At 41.5% G+C, this 25,192-nt stretch overlaps 1 protein-coding gene across 1 annotated transcript in view; it reads right to left on the reverse strand.

Moving 5' to 3' along the window:
• Window positions 1–3,354: 3,354 nt before the first annotated feature.
• The window catches only part of CYTL1 (cytokine like 1), a 90,918-nt gene continuing 69,080 nt past the window's right edge, over window positions 3,355–25,192 (reverse strand). Inside the window, exons 3-4 of the mRNA XM_085643338.1 lie at window positions 4,864–4,992; window positions 3,355–4,745 (exon numbers count right to left, since the gene is read on the reverse strand). Of these exons, the coding sequence (XP_085499464.1) occupies window positions 4,647–4,745; window positions 4,864–4,992 (228 nt within the window). The 3' untranslated portion in view covers window positions 3,355–4,646. The remainder of the gene's footprint in view (window positions 4,746–4,863; window positions 4,993–25,192) is intronic.

A 25,192-nucleotide genomic window follows, 5' to 3' on the forward strand; every position in this document is an offset into this window, starting at 1 on the left:
TTCTGTGTCCCATCCCTCCCTACCACCCTGGGGAACCCTCCCTTTATCCAACCTGTGTATTCCATCATCCCCCTTGAGCTACCTTATATATGCAGGTTCTTATGAGCTTTTTTGAGCCTTAATCTGAGAAATTAAGTTTTCGACCTCAGATTATACATTTTATTGTTCCACATCACACTCAGAGTTGCTGGAAATTTCAGCTGCGCTGTTGCACCTAGTGCCTTCAGATCCTGAATGTATCTTCCTAATTCCCACTGGCGATTCTGAGTTACTTTAGAGATGTCTGATCTTAAAGTGAAGAATCAGTCAAGTTTTTAAACTGCTTGGACTTAAGGGCGGCTGTAAGAATTAGTTCTTTAATAGAGTAAGTGCGAAAGTTTATCAAAATCTTCCTTGATTTCCCTTTTTCAGGGATTCTTCTAAACGGATCGGGATGAACCCTCTGGATGTCTGCTTCTAAATCTAACTCTGCTGCATTCGGAATGTATTTTTTGAGTAGGCTAACTACAAAACCATTTTCATTTACACCCTCTGTGCCCTCTGGGACATTCAGGATCCTCAAGTTATTTCTTCTAGAGTTATTTTCCAATACTTCCAATTTGTCTCTAAGTTCCTTTTCTCCTGCTTTTAATGATAGCATCTCCTTTTAATCACTCTTCACTTCCTCTTGCAAGCTCCCTAGGGAGGCTTCCATGATGAGAAGCCTTTCCGTGAAGTCAACCAGTTTTTCCTCTAAACCTTCAAAGGCCTCCTGGACTTTGGCTTGATTATGCTCTGAGGTGGCAAACTTCTCTTTGATGTTGTTGGATGAAGAGAACCTAATCTAACTAATATCCACATTCTGAGTTTCTTTTTTTGCTGGTGTACTTGCACTTTCCAAGCCCTAGATTTCCCCTGTACATTCCCCTGTATTTTCAGTGTTATTAGAGCAGGCCCCCGCTACTGTCTCAGTGGTGATTATTGGGCTAGTCTCGCATGGGTTATTGGCATACTCATACTTTGCGAGGGCAGAGTATCGATTAGCGGTGTGGAGGTCCTGAAATATGTATCGCAAAGGTGTCTTAGGCTCCATTCCCTGGAAGTGGGGGGTATCAATTGGAATGACCATTGTCAGAATGCTACCAGGGTTACTAAAATGGTCTTCTGTGCCCTTGATCTTAAAGTAGGACCTCAATAAGGGGGTTATTTTAACTCTCCCTCCCAAAACAGTTATGGGGGTTGCAAGGGTTTTGTAACTCTTTTAGATATCTTTTGAGTGGCAGCTTCCAAAGGGGGTTGATTATGGGCAGCTTTTTGACTGATCTCAGTGGGAGAAACAATTATTTCAGGGAACTTCTGGTTGTTCCTGCTACTCTGAGGAAAGAGTGCTTGCCTTGCCCTAAAATCTGCATTCTGTAAAGTATATCTGTTTTTACCTGTTTTGGCAGGGGTGGAGGAAAAATCAACTGGTCACCCTTCTGGAAAGCCGGTCGTCCTCCTCTTACTGGATGATGTTGTGTGACCTGCAGGATCAGAGTCCTTGTTGGAAGAAGGGGGCTTTGGTTTTCTACAGGTACAGGCCCTAGCTCCTTGTTTGGGGGTCATGGGAGTTTCCTTCTCCTCACGTCTGTCTCTGCACTGTAGAGAGTTGCAGGGAGCGTTATGCAGAAAGTGCTGAATCTGCCCCGGAGAGAAGGAAGTCGATACGGGCTGCTGCTCGACGATCGGGTCAGAGCTCTGAGGCAGCAGAAACACACCAGAACTCTAGCAGTGCGAGCGAGTGAACGCAAAAGCCAGCATGATCATGGTGAGTGCAAGTTTCGAGGCAGAGACACGGAAGCTCGCGGCCAACACACTAGCTAGCTGCCATGTTCCCCAAGACGACATTTGATGATTGGATGAACTACTTCTCCCATAGATCAAAGAGGTAAGGATGGAAGTGCTGTTTTTAAAATGTATGCAATAAACAGAGAAAAAGGACTTAGACAATACATTCCATGAAATAAGGCCACGTTAGGTTGGAACGTGTTGTGTCATGACTTTGTTGTTTCAATAAATTTGCACTTTGCTACAACTGGGAAAGCAGAAAACTGGGTCATGTTCTTCGCTGACCATTCTTTGGAATATAAATATTCCAAAGAGATATTTAAATATCTGTGTACCTGTGTAATATGTGCCTATATCTGGTTGAAGGGTTCTGGTGACATTTATAACACAATTGCTAAGCCAAATGTCACTGAGATGGCAATATAGGACAATATTACACGTTAGTTGGCATTTTTTATAGTACATGTTTTAGTTAAGCCTGGGCGGAGCTGGCATTGTGCCTCTATGCGTAGCTCCACGGAGTTTGAAAAAAACTCAGTTGAGCTACGCGTAGCTCCGCTCCTCTCCTTCCCCGCTCCCTCCCCACTCTCGAATGCTTTAAAATGCGCATGTCACGCACAAGACTTACAACGTAGTGTTTTTTTAGGAAGAAGGACGTTGAGGACGCGAGAAAAGCAGAAAGGAGAGCTGCTAGGCAGGGGAGGCAGCAGAAACACAGGTAAGTCTCTTCTTTATATCTTTTTAAAGCATTTGGGAGGGGGGAGGGAGCGGCTAACTCTGCTCAGCAATGGAGGCGGAGTTTTTTGCCTACTCTGCATACGCCATGGAGCGCGGAGTAGGCAAATCTACGCAAACTCGACTGGCGGAGCAGAGGTACCCTCCCAGGGTTAGTTTTAGTAATCAAACTCAGAACTCATTTGAAGTATTTCTCACATCATGTATTTTGTGTTTATTGTTTGCCTGAGAATGCTTATATGTCTGTCATTATTTTACAAAATGTGTGGTTTTGTTGGTTTTTTATGTAAAATGTGCTGTATTCAACAATACTTATCAATATAAGTCCATTTTTAAATGCAAAGCGCATTGTAAGGAAATTAAAAACATATTTTAAAATATGCTTTTCTTTTTTAGGACAATGACGATATAGAGTAGGATCAAGATGACATGTATAAAGAGGGTCAACTTTTCGCATGTGCTGATTAATGTTCTAAAAGCACCACTATCATTTTGAAATCATTTTTTTCCAGCACTGAAAAAAAAGTGCTTTGTTAACCATCTACTTAACTTTTATGTTTCTGTTGGAAAGCTAAATATAGCCAAATTAATTCAGATCTGTAAATGCCAGGAAATAATTTACAGTTTAGACCTTGTTTCTGTGAAATTTGAGCGTAAACTTGCTATGTGTTTATAGAAATGTAGAATTCTTGCTATTAAGATGGCTTGCTAAGGCATTAACAAACACAGTGGGTTGTCAATTGTACATATTTTATGAGTAGTTTACTAACTTTAGTGATATGATAGTTCTGAGAATCACAAACTCACACCTCGTGAATTGAATATTTTATTTTAGTTGTACCTAGTTACATGAACATATTTAATGCACATCCTCAGCCATATAACACAAAGAAAGAGAAGCAAGGTACCTCTGAATATTTAAAAATGTGGTATATAAGTAGAATTATGTTTCAGTTTTTTTCTTGCTAGATTACATTTCAAATTGATATTCAGACCATGCACATCTAAGTAAAATAGATATAAATAGCTTTTGTCATATAGCACTTGGATTTATTGCTTTCCTTGTTGACTTTAACAAGCTCGTAAACCTGGGAACAAACAAAATACTTCTGGTGATGTATAACAATGGTTTGAATTCCTTGTATTCCTAGTATTGTTATATATTGAACTCACTGGACTGAATTAAAGACTAGCTTTACACTCTAGATAATAGTCGTAGGGGGTCACTTAACATTTTAGATGTACATTTTTTTAAATCTTAAATTGCCTTTTCTTAACTATGAAAATAAACTACAAAAATATGAACAATTTGCATCAATACATGGAAGCTTTAACGTGGCAGCAAAAGGTTAGCAAGACAAATGGTATATAGATGATTTTTAAGACATAGGATAGACCCGTCTTACTTGTGATATGATTTACTTCAGGCAGGCAACAAATTACAAGGGAGAAAAGATAGATGGTGGAAAAAAAATGAGAAGTAAACAACTGATTAATCAAAGATGTTAGTAAATAGGTGACAAATTAATTATCAACAGCCAGAAAAGAGTCAGAGCCAGTCTGAGCAATCTACAGACAGACTGAAAGACAGACTAAGGAAGATACAGGGAGATCAACTGAGCAACAGACAGACAAATGAAGAAAGAAATCAAAAGACAAAAAGAAATACAGACAAAAATAAATAGATACTCTTAAATGTTTACCTCATGTAATATGTTGTTTCAAAGTGTAGTATCTCTAAGACGAAACAGTACTCTCTGCTTTTTAAATCTGCTAAATTGGCAATCAATGCACAAGTACAAATGAAGAACACATTTACTCATGAGCAGCTTTAGTGTGGTAGAGTGTGTTGATGGCAGAACACCTTAAGAGTAGCCACAAATCTATATCTTTGAATTCAAGAGAAAGAAGAAAAACACACTCTATACTTGTTTTACCAACAGTGTTAAAGCTTATGGTTCTGATCATTTCCCTCCAAGCATAATAATTGATGTAGTACACACAAGTATCACTTGCAAAACACAGTCAAATGTCTGCGAATTGTTGCATTATGTGTCTCTTCTTATCATTAGGGCCATGAAAAATATCCAAAGTATAGGACGTTTTCATGAGATACTGCTTTGTGTCCTTATTAGCGAAGTTGGAGTCGGAAGATGCCTCGGAATTTCCAGAGCATTACAGTCATGATGAAAGAATACTAAATCCTAGAGAAATAATGAGAAATACATTTGAATGTTGGACATGAAAGAACACAAGAAGCTCAAAACAGCGTCAAATAAAATATAAGGAAAATGCAAAGAGGATCCAAAATCATTGACATACCCTTCTGCAGACGCCGATCATAATAATATATAGGCTGCGAGCTTTTTCTTTCAGAGCAGCAACTCTGGGGAATCTCCCACATCTGGGCGCAGAAATGAAATTGCGCAGCTTTGCCATCACACATGAATTCTGGAAAAGGACCAAACATTAATAACACTGTATTTGCTTCATGAGCTTACAAATTGCAGTTTTACTGCTATTATAATCAAATAAATTGTAGTAAGTTGTGACAACATGTTTGTTATATTTCTTGAAATGACAGAGAGCTGAAATTACTTATTCTTCTTCTTGTTTGAAAAAAAGTGTTTTAAAATAACCTGACTACAATATTTTAGGTAGAAATAGATCTAGATGAACAGCATGACTGGCTAACAGGGACTGCTAGAATAGAGTTTAAATACTTGCAGTTTGTTTACAAAGCTAGCAAAGGTGAAGATCCAACTTACTGACAGCAATAAAATGCCTCATATTGCCAACCAACCTTTCAAGCACATCTAAACTCTGCATACTTTTCAGTATAATGAAGTCACTACACTCTAGTACTTGAAACTTAAGCACTCCATTGAGAACAAACTCAACGGGGATGCTACCACAAAGATTATGTTAATAGACCTTCTGATGGGAGTATATCTCATAATTCCTGAGCCAGATAGCACATAGGTCTTTTATTTCATGTTCTTGAAATTGTATTAAAATTGCTAAGAATATACACCAAGTATGTACACGTTATCATAATAGCAATCGCTAATAGCAGAGCAAATGAGATATGAAATTGTAAACATTTGTAATTTAAAAAAAGATATAAACGAAACAAAACATTATGAGATATACTGGAGGAAAAGAGCATGTTAAATATATAATATAAGATTATTCCCTATAATTAACTGATAATACCAAATCCTATTTATCATAATGAAAATAATGTAATCTTGTTATAGACAGTATGAGATGCAAAATCAAAAATGCTATCCTATGAAAATGAAAAAATAGCAGTTGATAGAAGAACAGAAGATTTATATAAGGACATTCAAAGTGGCTTCACTTGTTGTGGGCACATTGCTAATGGACTAGAAAGAAAAGACATTAAAGGTGACCAAAGAAAATCTCACCTTATTATTGTCAAGTCTCTCAAAGACAAATTAGCCCTATCAAACATATGATTTTGACAGGAAAGAATGTGTCACCTTATTATTGTCAATTTTCTCTAAGATATATTAGCCCTATCAAGCATATGATTATAACAAAAAAAACATCTCCAACCTTTATAACATAACTTTCATGCACCATTACAAATTTTATTTGATGGATGACTGGGCCCAAATCAATAAGTTTGCCGAGACCATATCACTGTTGCATTACCCCAAACAAAAACTTGCAATAATAATGGATAAATAGTGTTAAGCATATCATTAAGTTCTGTGCGTATCTGAACTAAAATGTCTCTAACCATTGGTCATTCAAGCATTCAAGAAACCAGGGCATACAACGTATACTAATCAACTCATTCATATTATGTAATTAACTTATTATAACAAAATTATTATGCATAACACATTTTGAATTATTATGCATCTTTGAGTAAATGTTCCCCAAAGATGTGTGGGTGAGAAAACAATCACATCCTTTTACAAATCCAGTTCAAAAAATGTTTTCCTTCAGTTTCTTACTATTTATTTTAAAGATAGCTATATATTAGGAGCTTCAAGAGGTTCTTCAAGAAGTTCAAGAGATGCAAACTAAGCTGATCAAGTAAAGTATTTTCAGAAAAATGCAGTGAATCCCATAGTGAAGAAGAAGAAAGGTAACATATGTACTGAACCTAATCAAAAGCACGTTTAGATTATCTTCAAATATCTGATCAAGCATGAACAACCCTTTTAAGCTCAGATGTGCTACAAAATAGGCAAAACATTTATTCTTATATTGTGATAACTCTTCAATTAGGAGCTCATTACGATGCCGGGCGGAAAGCCTCTACCCGACACCATCTTTAATTCGTGACCGACCAACTTGTGGCCGGTGGTTCCAAGATCCTGATTACAATGCGACCAAAGACTTTTTGGTCGGATTCCCATTGTTTCCAATGGGAGCCTGTGTTACGCCCGAGAACCGGCCATAACACAGGCTCCTATGGGGAAATGGGGTGTGTGTGTAAAACACTTCACCCTGTCACAGTCATCCCATGGTGCCTGCCATAGAGTGCAGGGTTTTATGGGGGGTACCTTGGGTACCCCCTTGCCCACCAACTGTAGGCCGTGGGGGCTAGATGGCCCTACCATGGGCCCCCAAAGTCACTTTCCGACAGCCTTTCTGTGTCGGAAAGGGCGGCGCAGAAAGGCTGCTGGAAACCGACATCACAATCCTGATAGTGGAAACCGCATCTATATGGAGTTACACAGTTGTGAAGATTCTGACTGTCGGGTGAAGGCTCTCTGCCCAACATCGTAAGGAGCCACTTAGTGATTTAAGAAATGTCTGCTTTTCTGGCAAATATTTAAATAAAAGTGATGTAAAAAGTTACTCGCCTTTTGTCAAACAGAGAAAAATAGAGAATACCAGAACCAGAGGTTTTCTTTGTCATACAAATAGTTTCCCGAAATGAGAAAAGGAAACTAAGGGGTCGATTATGATGGTGGGCGGACTTTGCAAAAGGGACCGGCCGCAGTAGGTGAGGCGGTTCCGCAATACCAATTACGATGTGCCCGCCACACTGGCGGGCGCATCCCATATTTTTACATTGCGGAGGGCGGCGCTGCAAGCAGCACCCGCCGCAATGTAAAAATACATGTTGTGCATCTGAATGTACAATGTGACAGGCACACTGCCAGTGCCTGCCACCTTGTATATGCAAATGCAGGGGGGTACCATAGGTACCCCCCACGTGCAGCCCCCCCGGGGCCGCAACGGGCATTCACCACCTGTCTTTTTGCGGCGGGATCTCCGACGAAAAAGACAGGCATCGTAATGCCCACAGCGGTGCCTGCACGGCACCGCTGCCATTGCCCCATAGTACCGTGTCCCGCAAGGCGGGCGGAAAAGGACCGCCTTGCAGGACCATGGCGGACAGTCTTTCCGTCCGCCGCGGTACCATACCCATTCCCACCGCCATCCTAATTTGGCGGTGGGAATATTTAGGTTGATGGCGGGCGGTTCGCCACCGACGGGCCAGCGGACCGCACCGCCGAGCCGGCAGTGGCGATCCGCCCGCCATCGTAATAGGCCCCTAAGGTTTTTGTTATTATTCAGACTTACAGGAAGTATTATTTCATTATCCTTGTCTATCCAAAATCAAAATCATGTTTCAAAAGGCAAGCTGTGAGCAAAACCAAGCATGTTTTTTAAATATTTGTTAAGTAAATAATTCTAACAAAGCTTTATGGTAAGTTAACAGGCCGTACATAGATAGTGTAAAGGACTATGGAATATAGCCCTGTATCTGATCAAACAGTGTCTGATCTACCCTATCATAAATACATTTATAGGGGATGTGTATCTGACAAACAAATTTAAATATTCTGACATAATTGAAATTCAAAGTAATGGTTTCTTTTATCGACTCAAAAAACTGATTCCTAAAAATATATTCTTAGACTATGCCAAATCACTATTTTAAACATACTCCTAGAAAAAGATTAGGATTACTTGAATATTATCAATATTTGACTTAAAGAAATTGCTACATTTTCTCAAAGATGTATTTATTGTGATTCTGTATTAGTGGCATCCATTAAAATATCTTCGGAAGTAGAATATTTAATGGCACTGTCACCATATGTTAAAACGTGAATACTACAATTTTCCCTCTTTTTTACCAAAATAGGCTTTAATGGTAAAATAGGCGGAAAAGGTAAAAAAGGCTCCCCTGGTTTCTCACTTTAGAAATATGTAGTAGGATGCATCCCAATAACTGAATAACTGCATCAGGGGAATCATACAACAAAGACACGATATTCAAAAATATAGGGCAGACACCATACCAATATAATGAGTTCATCATACAAATTTCGCCCTAAATGATCACCAAAGCTTTTTGGTATTTTGTGATGAAGCATCTAGGGGTACATTGCTAATTGAAGCTTTACTCGATATATTTCATCAGGTGTTGAATCTTTCTTCAAGTAGAATTGTTAAATCAGTCTGATTAGAAGAGGAATATGTTTAGATAGATTGCAGTGAATTTCTGCAGCATATAATTCCTTATAAAATATGTATAAAACAATTTCAAATCTCTGATTTGGCCACCATAAGTTTTGCATTGCCATGTGCCAAGTATCAAACATGGAAGCGATTCATTTTTAATAAAACTACAAGAAATCTTCTTCTATTTTGACCACCACTGTATTTTGCTTGAACTTTTTAAGAAACTACATGAACTTTCTGTTGCTATCATTCAACATCATGATACTCTACATGAACTCTATACATTGATTTTAACAAAACATTACATTCCTTGACAAAGAACAATTTAATATCAGCTCTTTTAGAGTCAAAATCTGAATACATGGTACATAAGCAGAAATCGGGATTGACCAAATTTTTGAATTAATATTAAAATATCTTACATTTTTAGTGAAGGGACTGGAATACAGAACATTGGTACAGCTTGTCAGTTACCCACGATGGCGAGGATCTGTTTAAATGGTATACTCTGATATGTACATTGAGAAAAGGCCTTCTTGGATACACCAATAGAAGGGCACTATAATTTTATTAAAAAAGAAATATATAGGAAGAAAGAAAGGAAAGAAGGAGAAGCTAAGAGAAAAAATAAACTGTTGAAGGATAGAATAGAAGTCAGAATGGTGTTTGTTGGGGTCAGCATTATGAAGGGAGTCAGTATAAAGCCTGTAGCTTGAGATTGTTATAGTCAGATCACGTTTTACGTCTTGTGTGTGGCTAACAAAAGCCAGTTACGGTGGATTAATCGTCGTAAATCCCTTTAATTCAGTTAGGACACCCTAAATTAAGGAGTGCAGTAGATAATCAAAATATGCAATGGAACTTATTTCATTTTAGGTTGAACTAATATTCATATACCTTATGTTTAAGTCTCTTGTGAAATAACCTCCATATACAATTACAATTATTATTCAGGACCATCTGCTCCTAAACTTTAGCACTTGTTCTTATTTCCCTCTACAGTCTTAATTTTGACACCTATTATCTTGGATTCTTGTTCGATTTGCTATGGTGACAAACTGTGTGGCGAGTTTACCGCTGTGGTGCTTTGTTTTTGTATCTTATAAACTTTTGTTTTTTTATCTTGGTATAAGTCTTGAAAAAAGCAGTGAAATGCAACATCAAATTTATGTTGTCATGTGGGCCTAGGTCCTTGTTTTAGAATATTTAATTTCTGATGTAAAATTTCTTTTTTGAACAGTTTAATTTAACACACAAGAAATCACTAAACACCACTTTTCCCTATATTTAAAAAATATAATTCTCTCTTGATTGAATTTTTTGTTGATTTAGTATGACAATACAATCCTTGATACTTAGCCTTAACAATCAGATCCAAGGCTAATGTTCAAAGTATTGCCCATCTGATTTGCAGTAAACATAATTATACTGGCACCAAGGCCATCATTAGTATAACGGACTAAAACTGCATCCAAAATTCTGAAAATTGTGGCATCAGCTATATTTCTGTTTCTCTGCACAAGACATCTTAATTTGCTTCAACAACATGCAAAGCAAAATAAACCCGGCAAGCGCCCCTTGCTACTTTATTTGACTGCCAAGCATCTAATGAGAATGATATGGATACAGAGACTAATTATAATTAGATGGAGAGCAGCCAAACAAATTAGCTTCAACAACAGGAGGTTTCTTCAGGTTTGATTACCCGGCTTTCAATTTATTAGCCTCAGCTGACTAATGATTACCCACTGGGGAGAGCCAACAATTGTCTGCCTCAGCCCGCAAGCTGAGGTAGTGGGCAGGGAAGAAAGACACCAGAATCATGCTGAGGTCCACCAATGGCTAATTGCAATATTCCAGTCTATAATAATTGAGGAGGTTACCAAAAAAGGGAGCAATCTGCTAGCCGTACTTACAAATTAATTATTTTTTCCATCTGATTTGAAAAATAAAGGATCCCTTCTGGATGAAGGCGATGAATAATAAGTGTTTAAAGATGCGTTTGTAGCTTTTTTTATAGAAATGCTTGCATGTGAGGAACACCTCTCCCAAAACTAACACATGATGTGGTAAGAACCATTGACTCATATGTATGAAATGATTTGACTGGTATTGATTAGGGTCTTTTGGACAACAGGTTAAAAATTAGGGAGGAACAGAGTGATAGCATCAAAACATTTTTCTCCTGAAATTACTGTATGCTCAAATGTTTGGAAAAAGAGAATTAGAAATATAATATCACCAATCAATCACTGTCCCTGCCAAAATTCACCAGTAAATTTAGGTAATTTAAAAAATGCGCACAATTATTGAGATTTGTCCGCATATGCTTTGTCCTATACAATTGTATCTCCAGTATGACCACTTTAAATTATATTTCATTAGCGCAAACCTCCTATCTTCCTGAATTGTTTATCACTATAGCAGACTGAAGCATACTGAAGCATGCTGCATGACAGAAAATACTGTTAATAGGAATAAATTTGTCTATCCAATTAGAACATTGACCTGTTAGTAACTCCAATGAAGAATATGAAGTGGCTCAGGGCTTAGCATATGGTATAAGCCTTCTGTTCCAGCATTTCAGCGGTTGACTTTCTGCTTTTCCCTTTTTAATGTAGAAAATGCTGCTCTAAGTGGTTGGAACAGCCTTATATACCTCCTGCCTCTTGCCTTCCTAGATATTAATGGCTGTCTCCCACACTAAAAGCTATAACTCTGGTTCAGTGCCCTTAACAACCGGTATAGCCCTCAGCATAACCCCTTTGGTTTTTCAAAATATTCGTCATTTTGTAATCAATTGCATTATTGCAACCGTTTTGAAGAGCTAGGGTGTCACCTTCTTGTATTAGTTATTGTTTAGCATGATTGTATTCTCATGAAAGTAATTAAATTCTGTTGCTACTAATTTATGATGGATGTCTCTCTAAATAAGCAGACAATTTTACCAAAGTGCTAATGACTCTTCCCTTTTTCGGAACGAGGCTAATGTTGTTACCCTTATAATTGAGGATGGTAATATTGTGCAGCTCCCTTTGCATTACTAAATGGTGTTTAACTGATTCACCTTCCAAAATTTTGTAAACAGCTTAGCACTTGATCATCCAAAAACATGTGTGACCAAATTCTTGTGATTACTCTCTGCTAAAGGATATGAAATCATGTCATTGAGACCTTAATGAAGATTAAACAGTAAAATATGGAGCCTTTTTCATGGTGAGAAAGGGGAATTTGAAAGACTCAGATGATTTATTCTTAATGCAAATTCTACATACAATTAGGCTGTGTTAAAAATGTCCAATATTTGGAATTTAAACAGACTTTTCTGTATATTAGCGTAGAGCTAACAGCAATTAACAGTTAAATAAGTAAGTTAAGTAGTTAAACTTCCAAGTGGGAGCAGTGGATGCATTCATATGCTGGAATCATGCTGAGCTTGCCTGAGATTCTAGGAAACTGCTAGTATGTAAATCAGGGTACTACTCATATGAATTTGATATACATGATAATTTATAAATCAGGACGAAGGTAGCATTTCCCTTCTTTTGTTTTGTTTGTATAGAGTGTGACGAAGAGACCACGCTCCCACGACGGTTCCGGGTTTAGCAAGTAGCATATAAACTCGAGTAAGAACATATCCGGATGCATTATGCACAATGGAGACAGTGAAATAGAGAGACTGCACAAAGTATAAATGGGGAGCCTTTTCACTTAGAGACCGAAAAATAATGTAGTATTGAAAGTAACAAATCAGTGATGTAGAACTTAAGACTCTTTGAGCCACTTCGTCTTTTAGTCCAGCACCACGGGTGGGATTGCCTGCCTTCATATAACTGGGTGCAAAAGTCAATTTTTTTTTTACAGCTAGCTATGGACTATGTTTTTAAGGGAGTCACTTTTGGAAGGGGTGTAAGGGTTGAAGGCAAGAAAATTGAGGTAAAGGTATACAAGCCAGTCTTTTCGTATGGTCTTCTTTTACAGTAATTGGTTCCTCTGTGCAATTGCGTAGACGGCGAAAAGGAGATTATCCAATGATAAAAGTATTTGGAGACCCGAGTGTGGGTCAAGACCACGATTATTCTAAAGGATCAATAGCCTGACGAAGGCCGCCGAGATCGGTGAGGGCTGCTGATGAAGGCCGAAACATCTTGGTTCCTGCAAACAGGATAGAGGGGCATTGATCCCCCCGGTGTATCCGACTACATTTTAATCCTTTTGAGGGTGACCAAGAATAAAGGTAATCCTGGGTTCCCCTCAGATAGTTTTAACAGTATGATTTATGTCTTGTCCCTTCTTGAGGGTATAATTTTTTCTCCATTCTTTTGTTTACCCTTATACTTTCTTTCCTCACCACTATATTTCTAAAAAATCCTTCAGTGCTCAGTCCAGAGTGTTGGTCTGCACCTGGGCATTTAGATGCGGCCCAATTAAAGCATGACACTGCAAAGTGTGTGAAGGCAGTGTTAAGAAATTCGATTTCTTTCCTCCGGTGCTCCCCCTTCCTTTCCCAGTTCCAGACTAGATCATTTGAGTAGTTTGGGATGGGAACATATATTAGCATTTTCTAGAAGCATGCACATTGAAGTTTCAAAAAACCCTTCTTGTAGTTTTTTTAGTCCTTTTCTTTGGAGTGAGTAATACACTTTGGAGGGGGAGTTGGGGAAGGCGATTCCCTTGTCTCTCTGTATTGTGATTCTCTCAGGAGATTGAAGAGGTCTGACATTTAATAGCACTGTTTGCAGGCTTCTGAGCAGTGTTTTAGCAATTGGCACTCTTTTATTAAATTTTATTTTTTTGCAAATTAAGCATTCACCAGCTACACTTTCCTATGCATGTTTTTCTTTAATACAAACTATGTGAGGAATACCACCTCCATTCACATGCAAGAACACAGAAGGGAAATGTTAAACAATAAATCAATATTCAAATTCTTTGTAGTTTCTATGCATCTTTTATCTTTCATTTTGCTGTATTGGAGGTAATTGTTGGACTATGAGAGGAAAACAAGGGCATATGGCGTGGTGAGGGGGAAGGCAGGATTGTGGGGAGCAGCCAACTATAATAAAATGCTGGCCCTAAAGTTCTAGAGGTATTTTTGATGTTTAGGTCACCCATGGTATATGAATGGCCTCAGTGGCAAAGTACTTAATCTGGGAACTTCTACCTATAAAGCTCATCTCATTTTTTTTAAAGAAGTAACCTTAAATCAGATAAAAATATGAAATAAAAGTTGATAGATGTCAATATCTTAAGTTGAGAAGACCATGTTCTTTCCCTCAGTGTAATCCAAACACTTGAATATGATTTTCTAAACCCTTAAGCATGATTTCAAGTATGACAGCTCTTTGAGCTATTTGTCCAGATTATATAATATTAAAATGTCATCAGCCACTCTCCTGCTGTAGGCATTTAGCTACACAATAAAGATTACCTAAAGGCACATTGCATCAAATGTGTGCTTGATTTAAACACTGCAGTAGAAAGTTTTTTTTTTTTGTTTTTATTGAAGTTTTGATAAACGTACGAAATGATTGTCTCCCACAGGACAATACCGCAGACACAGTACATTGTGAAGATCTAGATATCACATTACCCAAAACTTACAAAGTGGAGTGGGCAGACACACATAAGTGTTACTTATACAGTATAATATCCCAATTAACAGGTCTCTTGGTCACGCAGGTATATTGTAAATGGCTCCCAAATATCCAATGGTTTGGACTTGTCCGGCAGTTCTTCAACGTATAATATAAAATTATCTCTACAGTATGTGGCATCTTGTAACCAGTTCGCCAGTGTGGGGGCTAGTTTAGTGTTCCAGTGCATTGATACCCTGCGCTTTGCCAGGAGTAGCAATATGGCAATCAGCTTCTTTTTCCTGGAGGTCATCGGTATGTTCAGCCCCAACAAACACAATTGCGGTGTACATTCCAGCGTGCAGGATGACAACACCCCCAAATGATGAACCACAAGCTCCCAATACTTCCTTACCCTGTCACAGTGCCATGCTAGATGTATGAAGTCCGCCTGTCCCGCCCCGCATCTCTTACACCGCGCATCATTCCGCAGGCCATATTTGTATAATTTGGCCGGTGTGTAATAGGCTTGATGTATGTATTTGTAATGGATAATTGCCATTAGGCGTCAGGAGGGTGATTAGCACGCAGCATGTTGCCCACTCTGCCTCTGTCAATGGAGAGTCCAATAGCCTGTTCCAGTTTTCCCGGGCCTTATGTGTTTGCGCTCCAATTTCGGCCTGTAGTAACTTATATAGTCTTGATATTATGTTAGCGCGCGTAGGTGTGGTTATTAACGCTTGAAGTGGCTTCAGCGCTGGGGGCTCTGCCGGAAACGCGGGATATAACTCTTTCATAGCTGCTCTCAGTCTATGATAAGTAAATCTGAATAGTAATGTTTGATTGCTAACGTAGGACAGGTCCTCCAAAGAGATGAAGCGACCATCTTTATACAAATCGTCCACCCGTGTAATTCCTCATGCTATTCTTTTCCTGCGTTACAGACAGTGCGGGGTTATATGCTAGGGGCATCCCCGGGGCATATATCAGGGTTTTGCCTGCTGCCTGGCTTATATTATGCCAAGCTTCCGATGTCGTCCACACCGTGTTTATTTCCCGCGGTGAGAGGTGTTGTCGAGTGTGCGTAATTATGCTAGACAACGGTATTGGGTCTGCGTCGCCCTCCTCCACTGCTAAATGTGGCAAATATTTCACCGGGTGATACCAATAATGTGCGTATTGTGCTTGAGCGCATAAATAGTATAAATAGATATCTGGGACGTCGAAGCCACCTGATTCGTATGGTAGGGACATGGTATTAAGTCCGATGCGGGCTTGCTTTCCGGCCCATATCAGCCTACTGAAATTAGATCGTATCCGACGGAATATGGGGGGAGGTGGTTTTATCGGTATATTAATGAAGAGATATAGTAGCTTGGGCAGTAGTATCATCTTTATTAATGCTATTCTATCTGCCAGGGACAAAGGGAGCGAGACACATCTTGTTATTTGTGTTTCTATGCGGTCTATCGTGACTCCGTAACTGTGTCTCAGCACTAAATCCGCGTTTCGATGCACCCAGATCCCCAAGTATTTGATTGGGTCATCATGCCAAACCAGGGGAAACTCCATCTGTGGCTCTTTGGTGTTATCTGTTAGTGGGATTACTGCCGATTTAGTTAATTAGTAAGCCTGAGATCCGACCATATTTCGTGTACTCCCGCAATATTGATGAAAGGGTTTCTTCCGGGTCACGCAGGTATAGCACCATGTCATCGGCGTACAATGATAAGATAATGGGTCTCTGACTGAATCGCAAGGCAGCCTGTGCATAATTCTGACGTATTTTACAGGCTAGAGGTTCTAACGCTATGGCGAACAGTATGGAAGACAGGGAGCAGCCTTGTCTAGTGCCACACTGTATGTCTATTGTGTCTGATATGTGCCTATTTACCTTGACCCGGGCGGTCGGTTTATTATAGAGCAGAGCAATCCAGTCGATGAGTCTGGATGTTAATCCTATTGCTCTTAATATTGCAAACAGATACGACCATTCGACTGAGTCGAAAGGCCTTAGCTGCATCGAGAAGCACCGCCACCGCCTTCAACTACGGATTTAGCTGGTGTAGTAGGGCAAAGTTGGTACGGAGGTTATGAGCTGTGGAGCGCTCCGGTATAAAACCAGATTGGTCAGGCAAAATTATTCTAGTCATAAGTGGTTGCATTCTCGTGGCTATAATTGTGGCTAGTATTTTTGCGTCTGTGTTTATCAGTGATAGCGGCCGGTACGATTCTGCCTTGGCCGGATTTTTGTCTGGTTTCAGGAGGGCTACGATGAGCGCTTCCCGCAGCGTAGGGGGGAGGATCTTGTTTTGGAAGGCTTCGTCATACATCTCTAGCAACGGCGGGATTAATAGGTCAGGGAATGCTTTGTAGAGTTCCGCAGTGTACCCGTCAGGCCCAGGTGATTTACCGTTAGGTAGTGATTTGATTGCTGATAAACCATCCTCTTCCGAGATGGGTTGAGCAAGATACTCTCTGTGCGTATCAGATAGCCATACTAGGGCGATGTCTGCAATATATTCTGAGATATCAGCCGCGTGTGCTGTGGTCTGTGATTTATAAAAATCACAATATGTGTCTGCAAATGAGCAAAGTATTCCCCGAGTGTCATAATGCAAGTGCCCCCTTTCATCCTCTATCCGAGTTACCGTTTGCTGCCTGCATTTCGCACGTACTTTATTGGCTAATGTTTTCCCGGGTCTACCTCCCTCCCCCAGCCTGCGATCCACCTGGCGCCGTGAGATGTATTTTATTTCGTCCTCCGCCAATGCATGATCTCTATTTAATTCCTCCCGGATGTCACTAAGAGTGCTAGAGTTGTGGGACACGTCATATTCGGTTTCTAGGCCTTTTATACGATCCTCGCACATCTTCAGCTGAGTCCTTATATCCTTCAGGATACCGGCATTCGTACTTATGCAAATACCTCTCAGTGTGGCCTTAAAGGCCTCCCAGAGCGTGCCCGCACTGTCCACCGATTTCGCATTTTCAGCGAAGTAGTCTTTAATCGCTTTTTGTATTGCGTCTTTGTAGAGAGGGTCTAGGAGCGCCTTCGCATTAAATCGCCATACAAATGGTGGGGGTGCGTATGTCGGAATTTGTATCGCTAGTAGGACAGGTTTGTGGTCAGAGAGTGTTTTTGGGAGGTGTGTTATATCTACTGCCCACGTGGATGCATATCTCGTGAGCAGCCAGTAATCCAGTCTCGACCAGCTATTGTTTGCTGTGGAGGAGTGGGTGCTATCTTGAGCTAGCGGATTACTAGCCCGCCAAATATCTAGCATGCCGAACTCCTCCATGCCCTTCAATATAGTAGAAGCGGCCCTTGTGTGTCGCTCCGTGTTGTTCTGGGATCTATCCAAATTAGCATCCAGCGCAATATTTATATCCCCACCCCACATTAATCCCATGTCTGGCAACGCACGTATCTGTGCCCAAAGTTGTGTATAAAAAATAGGATCATCAATATTCGGCCCATATACATTAATGATGCCAACTTTAGTCCCCTTCAGAACTCCTGTAACTATGACGTACCTTCCGTTTAGGTCAATTATTGATTGGTGTAGTGTAAAAAACGTCCCTTTGCGTATAATGGTAGTTACCCCCCTAGCGTAGGAAGAATAGGTCGCAGATAGCACCACTTCAGCCCATTTGCTACCAAGTTTATCTGCCTTATTGTTATTCAGATGTGTTTCTTGGAGCAGCGCGATGTCAACATGGTGCCTATCAAGATAAGCAAATACTTCCCTAATCTTTTTCGGGTTGTTTAGGCCTCTGACATTCCAGGTTATCATTTGCAGAGGTGTTGTTTTACCCCTCGTGTCTGTGCTGGGCATTGTCATTTGCCTTCAGTAAATTACCAGCGTGCGCATTGCCCTGTGGCAGGTTGTGCCTGTGTGTATTCTCTTGGGGTGCAGTGCACATGTGCACGCATATCTGTGGTGTCCTAGTGCAAGTACGATCAGTAATAAAACAACTTCCCTCCCAGCCCCCCCACCCACTTCACCATCCCAATCATGGCAAAGCCATATTCCCATAACTCTCTCCAACTATCCCACCCTACGATTTGATTTCCAATATTAACACTTACCAACAATCAAAGTAGTGTTATACACTGAGGGGGCGGTCGCTACCCCATCCGATGAATGGACGGGGGGGATTGCGCCACAACCCTCCTGTTTAAATAAACATCATGGCATACCTTAATAACAGTAGGTTTTGCAGTTTAAGTAAACATTTCTCAAAGGATGGAACCTAAAACATACATATTCAAGTCCTACATGAAATTCCCAGCATATCTCTGGTGTATTTTTTAACCTACGTAGAGCCTCATTATAACTGTCGGGAGGACTGGGTTGTCCGCCATGTCCTTCCTGTGCATCTCCGATTAGGGAGCGCCTTGTTCATGCGGCAACCATTGTTATTCTACGTCCGACATTTGATCTTGTTCCGTGTGGGCCCCTTTCAAGGATTTACGACGCTGAGTCTGAGGGTGGTTGAGTTTCAGGTATTTTAACGCTTCCTTGGGGTCATTGCAAATTACGTTTTTGCCATGTGCCATGATTTTCAGTCGCGCCGGGTACAGCATGGCATAGGGAATGTTTATGTCTCTCAATTGTTTCTTCACCACCAGGAATTTCTTACGAGCTTCTTGTACCTACGAAGTAAAGTCCGGGTAGATGGAGATGGTCATTCCCTCATACATTAATGTGCCTATCTCTCTTGCCTTACGGAGGGCTGCGTCTCTATCTCTATAATTGAGCATCTTTGCTATTATAGGGCGTGGTCGTGCTCCAGGTATCGGTGGAGGCGCGAGGGATCTGTGAGCTCTTTCTATAATGAACACCTCCGAGAAGTTCTCTCTGCCCAGCAGGGTGGTTAGAAGCGTCTCCACGTATGTTTCCCGTTCGCGTCGATTCCGCCACACCCATTATACGTAGGTTACTTCGACGAGAGCGGGCTTCCAAGTCCTCGGTCTTCATTGGAAGTGACTGTATGATCTTGTCAGCTTTAGTTTGTTTCTGCTCGATTTGGTTGTGCGAGTCCTCTACTTCTGATATGTGTCGCTCCGCCTCATCCAAGCGCTCTGTGTGCTTATCTAGTCTTTCCGACATCCGATCAACCCGATATGTTAGGGAGTCAATTTTCCCGTCGATGTTCGACAGGGTTGCTTGTATGGTGGTGAACATTGCTTGGAAATCCACTGTGGAATCGGAGCTCGCGGCGGCGCCGCCCGCAGGGTTTGTGTCATGTGGTTCACTACTCACATCCCCAGTCTTTCGGCGCTGGTCAAATTGCAGCTTGGGTTGGTTTCTATCCTGCTTCCCCATCTCAATTCCCTAGCCCGTGTAGCGCAGTCTGGGAATGGGTGCTTTGCAGTATTGCGGGCCTGGGATAACTGTAGACTTCAAAGGTCGGGTCACTGCGTATAGAATAGGGGCCTCTTGCACCTGTAGAAACCAAGGGTGGATTATCCTTAGTTCATTAATCCGCACCGCCGCGGCCTGAGAGCTACTATGCAAGAGGGGTGCGACGTTGTAGTCCGGGTGAACAGGCTGCTAAACCACTGCACCCACAGTTTTTGCAATTTGGGTGTCTCCGCTGTCGCTCAGATGGGTGACTACTAGCACAGGGTGGTCTCTATGTGTGTGGTGTCAAGCAGAGTTCATGACCGCCTACACTGCCGCAAAAACACACAGCATATATGTCCCTCACCCAGTTATTTGCACACCACACCAGTCCCACATCGCGGTCCCAAAATGGATACCTTACTTTGCCTCCATGCCCCCTCTTTGCCTTTTGCAACAGCAGCCAGCCTAGATCTATTGGAGAATTGGCGTCAGCCTTGCGTGTCCACTACACGCGGTGTTTCTGCAGCGGTGCTGCAGGTTGTCGGTTTTCGTGTGTTGCGTTTATATTGCCTTGTCTTCACGCCATAACCTCTCCCAGCAGGAATTAAGGCGCCAGGTCGCCTCTGTTTACAGGTGCCCCCTGGGTCGTCTCTTGCTCTATTCACGCCCACGCCACCTCTCGGCAGCACAGTCAGGGCACCTCCGGGTATGGGGGGTCATGGGGCGCCACCCGTGCCACAGCCTGTATTTGTTAATAGCCCCCCACTTTCTCCACGCTCTCCAGGCTGGGCCGCCGAGTGCCAGCAGACGCGCCCTAAGTCTGCACCGCCGTGAAGGATCTCCTACCGTGCCTCAGTACCGGGTCACCATCGGGTTCCGTCCTTCGTTGCTGCCAAATCAGGACTTCAGTATAGCATCTCGGCTCAGCATGTATTTTCGTGCCAGCTTCGCAGATTACACGTAGTAGGAGGAGGAGGCCATCCGCCGGCTTCCCTACGTCACCTGTCGCCCTCTGAGCCCACCGCGCCACAAGGCCCAGACCAGGCCGCGGCTCCCCAGGCTCGCGTAGCGCACACGCACCATCAGAGGCAGCCGCCGGATCAGCGCCAGAGACCCACCGGGCCTTCCACTCTCTCCGCTCCGACCCAGCTCGTGTTTAGAGGTGAGGATTTCACCCACATCACATCGCCGGCAGATCGAAGTTCTTATTTCTTTCGTTTTCTTCGGATTTTCACATCGCGGTATGCAGGATAATTACAGGATCGTCAGCGCGATCGTGAGAGCCTGCTGAGTGCGCGGCCATTTCCTTAGCGCGGAAACTCCGCCCCCAACACTGCAGTAGAAAGTTCAGTGCAAAGACAATCACCCACACATAAGCTACATGTGATGTGTAATTTGCATCTGTTACACATTTTATGGGTGGGACTAGCATATAATAGCGCTGGTATCTTTTTTGCACCTAGTTTCCTCTGGTATTAAAATTTCACTGACATCCATACCACACTATTTTTGTTGATCTGACTTTGCATGAAATCATGAGAGTTTGCATGGTTTTCATCCCATGATGCTCCATTTGCATAGATCTTAAAGGGCCTGACACTTCATGCACTAAAATGGAATTTGGTGCAGCACTTCAGTCAACTTATGTTTCAATGAGCAGCGTTGCCATTTGTTCCAGTTTGCACTTCTGTGTGTTTTATGAGTATCACACAAACATAAGTAAATCTGGGACCAATTTAGTAACAGGAGTTCGTCTATAATGGTAAATCACATTGGTAGCCAACTCAAATGAATGCAAAATACATCTTAAAGTCTTGGATTCACTTTAGACAGCTAACTCACCCACAAGGAACACGTGACCATAAAAAACAATATGGCTTGGTATCAGATCTCCCTCTACTAAATACAATGAAACCATTCCTTCAGAGATTCACTTCAAGATAGATGATTGGTGGCAATACTCTTCTCTTTGGCCCCAAATCTCTGCACTGGCCACTTATAAGGGTATTCTATAAGCCATGGGACACTTAATCAAATCCTTGAAGAAATGTGACCCATAGTCTGATAGAACGGCATGAAATTCTCTTGCTGGCCAGCACCATCTTCAAAATGAGCTGCATCATCTACAAAGCATCACAACAAGCATCCATGCCAATCTGATTAATAAACTCACTGTCTTCCGTCACTCTTGACACAACTGCAGCCAGGAAAGCCTCAGACTGGAGATAAAGAGGTGCAGAAAATGAAAATCCCAAGAACAAGCCTCCTTCAACTGTGCAATCAGGATCTGTAACAACATCCCCACATCCACCAGGTCTGTCTCAACTCTGCTCTACTTTGGAAATGAGTTCATGGCATGCAATTTTAAAGAACATTATAATGATGTAACAGACCAATCTTGCTCTTAGACAACAGCTACCCCTCAATCGAATTTTAAGTGTATATTTGCCTTTACCTCATGCCGTTTACCAGCCCCAACACTTGGCTGGGCACCTGGCACCACCACCCACAGATGAAATGAGTATTAAATGGCTACAAATCATGTGTGACACCTTGCGATGGAGTTGAGATATGCATGTATCCTGTATATGCTGTGTTTCTTTCTCTTCATGTCAGTAAACTGTAAAACCAATAAAGACCTGTGTGATCTGTCAGCCTTAGGTTGGTCTTCCTCCAAAGTTGTTGCTTTACTCCTTCATATTTTTTCTGAACCTGTTTTTGTTAGGTCTATGTGCACTTTACCAGTGCTAACCAGTGCTAAAGTGTGTATGCTCCATCCTTAAATCATGGTAACATTGGCTTGTTCCCAATTGGCATATTCAATTTACTCATAAGTCCCCAGAAAAGTGGTACTATGTGTGCCCTGTACATTAAATGTTCCCAGTGGGCCTGCTGCACTGATTGCGCCATCCACTTAATTAGCCCTTTTAATCATGCCTCATGTCTGCTTTGCAGTCTGTGTGCGCAGTTTCAAACTGCCATTTCGATTCAGCAAAAATAAATTTGGGTGGACCCAAACCTTCCTTTTTTATATATATGTCACCACCAGGGTAGGCCCTAGACCACCCACAGGGCAGAGTGCAATGTATTTAAAAAGTAGAACATATACTTTAAAGTTTTATATGAAACGATAGTGAAAAACTCTTACATTCATTTTTCACTATTGCAAGGCCTACTTCTCCCATAGTATAACATTGGAGTTACTTTATTACATTTAAGAAGCTGCAACCTCCAAATGGGAACAGGTAAACAGTTCATGTTTGGTATCTTTGGAAATGTAATAAAAAATCATTTTTTATAGTGAACTCAGATTTTTTATTACAATTTTGAAAATGAAAGTTTAGTGACTGCAGCTTGTCTCTGGGCCATATGACTGGGTGTAGTTGGTAGCCAGTGTATCCCTCCCAAACAGCCACACAAAATAGAGAGCTTCTCTGTTCCTGGATGGGTGGATGGAGTTGAGCATAGCCCCCCTTACACCTGAATAGGCTCTATCTGGCCTTCACAGAAAGGATTGCATACTCCCAGTTGTTAGTCTAGAGCCCAGGCAGAGGAGGTAGGAAACCTGTACATTTCAATAGAAAACCTCTAGAAGATTTTTCCCACTTCAAAGGAGGCACTACGTATAAATATCAGACCTCAGACACCAACGTTATAGTACACTCTTGGACCTGTTGAATGTTCTTCCAGAAAGAAGGACTGCTGTGCTACTACAAGGACTGCCACTCTGCTGGACTGCTGCATGGAAAGGCACCTGCCTTGCCGACCTGCTGCCCTGCTACCTGGGTGAGAAAGGCTCAACCTTCAACCTCTGCCCAGGACAACCAGAGTGACACCAACTGCCAAGTCTCTTGTAACTAGCACCCGGACTCTGCAACTGTGAGTTCTACCCTGCCATGTAGTGTCAGCCCAGTCTTGGACCCTTGGCAGTGGGCATGAAGGTGTTCTACTAGACCATCTTTGGATCTAGCAGAAACAAGAAATCTCCTTTACTGCATAGCGCAAACCCAGGCAGAACCGATGCATCACCTCTACTGGGTGGATTTCTTCCGGCACCAGGACTTCGTATCTCAGACTTGCAGCTTCTCAGAACTGATGCATCTCCACTGCTTCATGGTGCATCCTCAACGGCAGACTTAGACTATGACACAGGACCTCACATCGCTGCCCTGCAGCTCCTCAGAAGTGATGCATCGACACGGCTGTGCGATGTGCCCTTAATGCCGGATTTTGCATTGCAAGCCCTCGTAAATGGGATCCTTGACAACAATGCAGGACCTCGCACTGCAGCCTCTCAGCTACTCGGAACTGACGCATCACCGTGGCTGCGCTACGCAACCTCTATGCGTGACCTTGCAACACTCTGCAAACCAGGATTAAAGGTACTCTTGTTCATTGGGCCTATCTGGGTCCCTGTAGTCGACACTTTGTGCTAATTGGCGCTATTTTAACAAAAATCTTTAACATTGCATATCTCTGGTTCTACTGATCGGATCTTTGTCATGTTGGTCTTGTTTAATTATTAACAGTTAATCTATTCTTGCATTGTATCTTTTTTGTCCTGTGTGTGTGCTTTGTTACTGTTTGAAGTGCTACATAAATACTTTACACATTGCCTCTAAGTTAAGCCTGACTGTTCTGTGACAACCACCAGATGGTTGTGTGTAGGTCAACTTGGGATTTGCGTGTGACTTTAACTTGACAAGAATTGTGGTGGCTACTTGAGAAGGGTTCCACCCTCCTCAACTGCTAATGCAATCTCTTACAAGACCTACTTGAAAAAAAGTGTAGGTTTGTCTTTGACACAGTACACAGTTCTGCTGCCTTATTAGATAGGTGTATGCTTCACAACATCATACATACATAAAGGCATACACATGCATTAAACAAAGGAACATGCCTACTGCAATTCACTGATCAACAAATGACAAAAAAGCAGAACCCTGCAACATAATTTACTTCATTTGCCTTAAATCCATGTAAATATGTTCCCTCCATGATCTCCGATTCATAATATGGAGAATTTAGACCCAGCTCAAGATTAGAACTCCATCACAGATAAGTTAGGATGGGTTAAAACTGTCTTTCAACATTTCAATTCTACTTTACTGAAGTCAAATTTTGACTCAAGCATAGTTACCGGCTAACTGTAAAGGGCAATTGTAGAAATATTCCCATTGAAACAAACAAACTCCATAAGCATCACCCACTTACACTGCATCATTATTAGTTACCATGGCACAGTGACCCTTCCTGGTG

This window comes from Triturus cristatus, chromosome 2_2 (genome assembly GCF_964204655.1).
Source record: "Triturus cristatus chromosome 2_2, aTriCri1.1, whole genome shotgun sequence".
Lineage (NCBI taxonomy): Eukaryota > Metazoa > Chordata > Amphibia > Caudata > Salamandridae > Triturus > Triturus cristatus.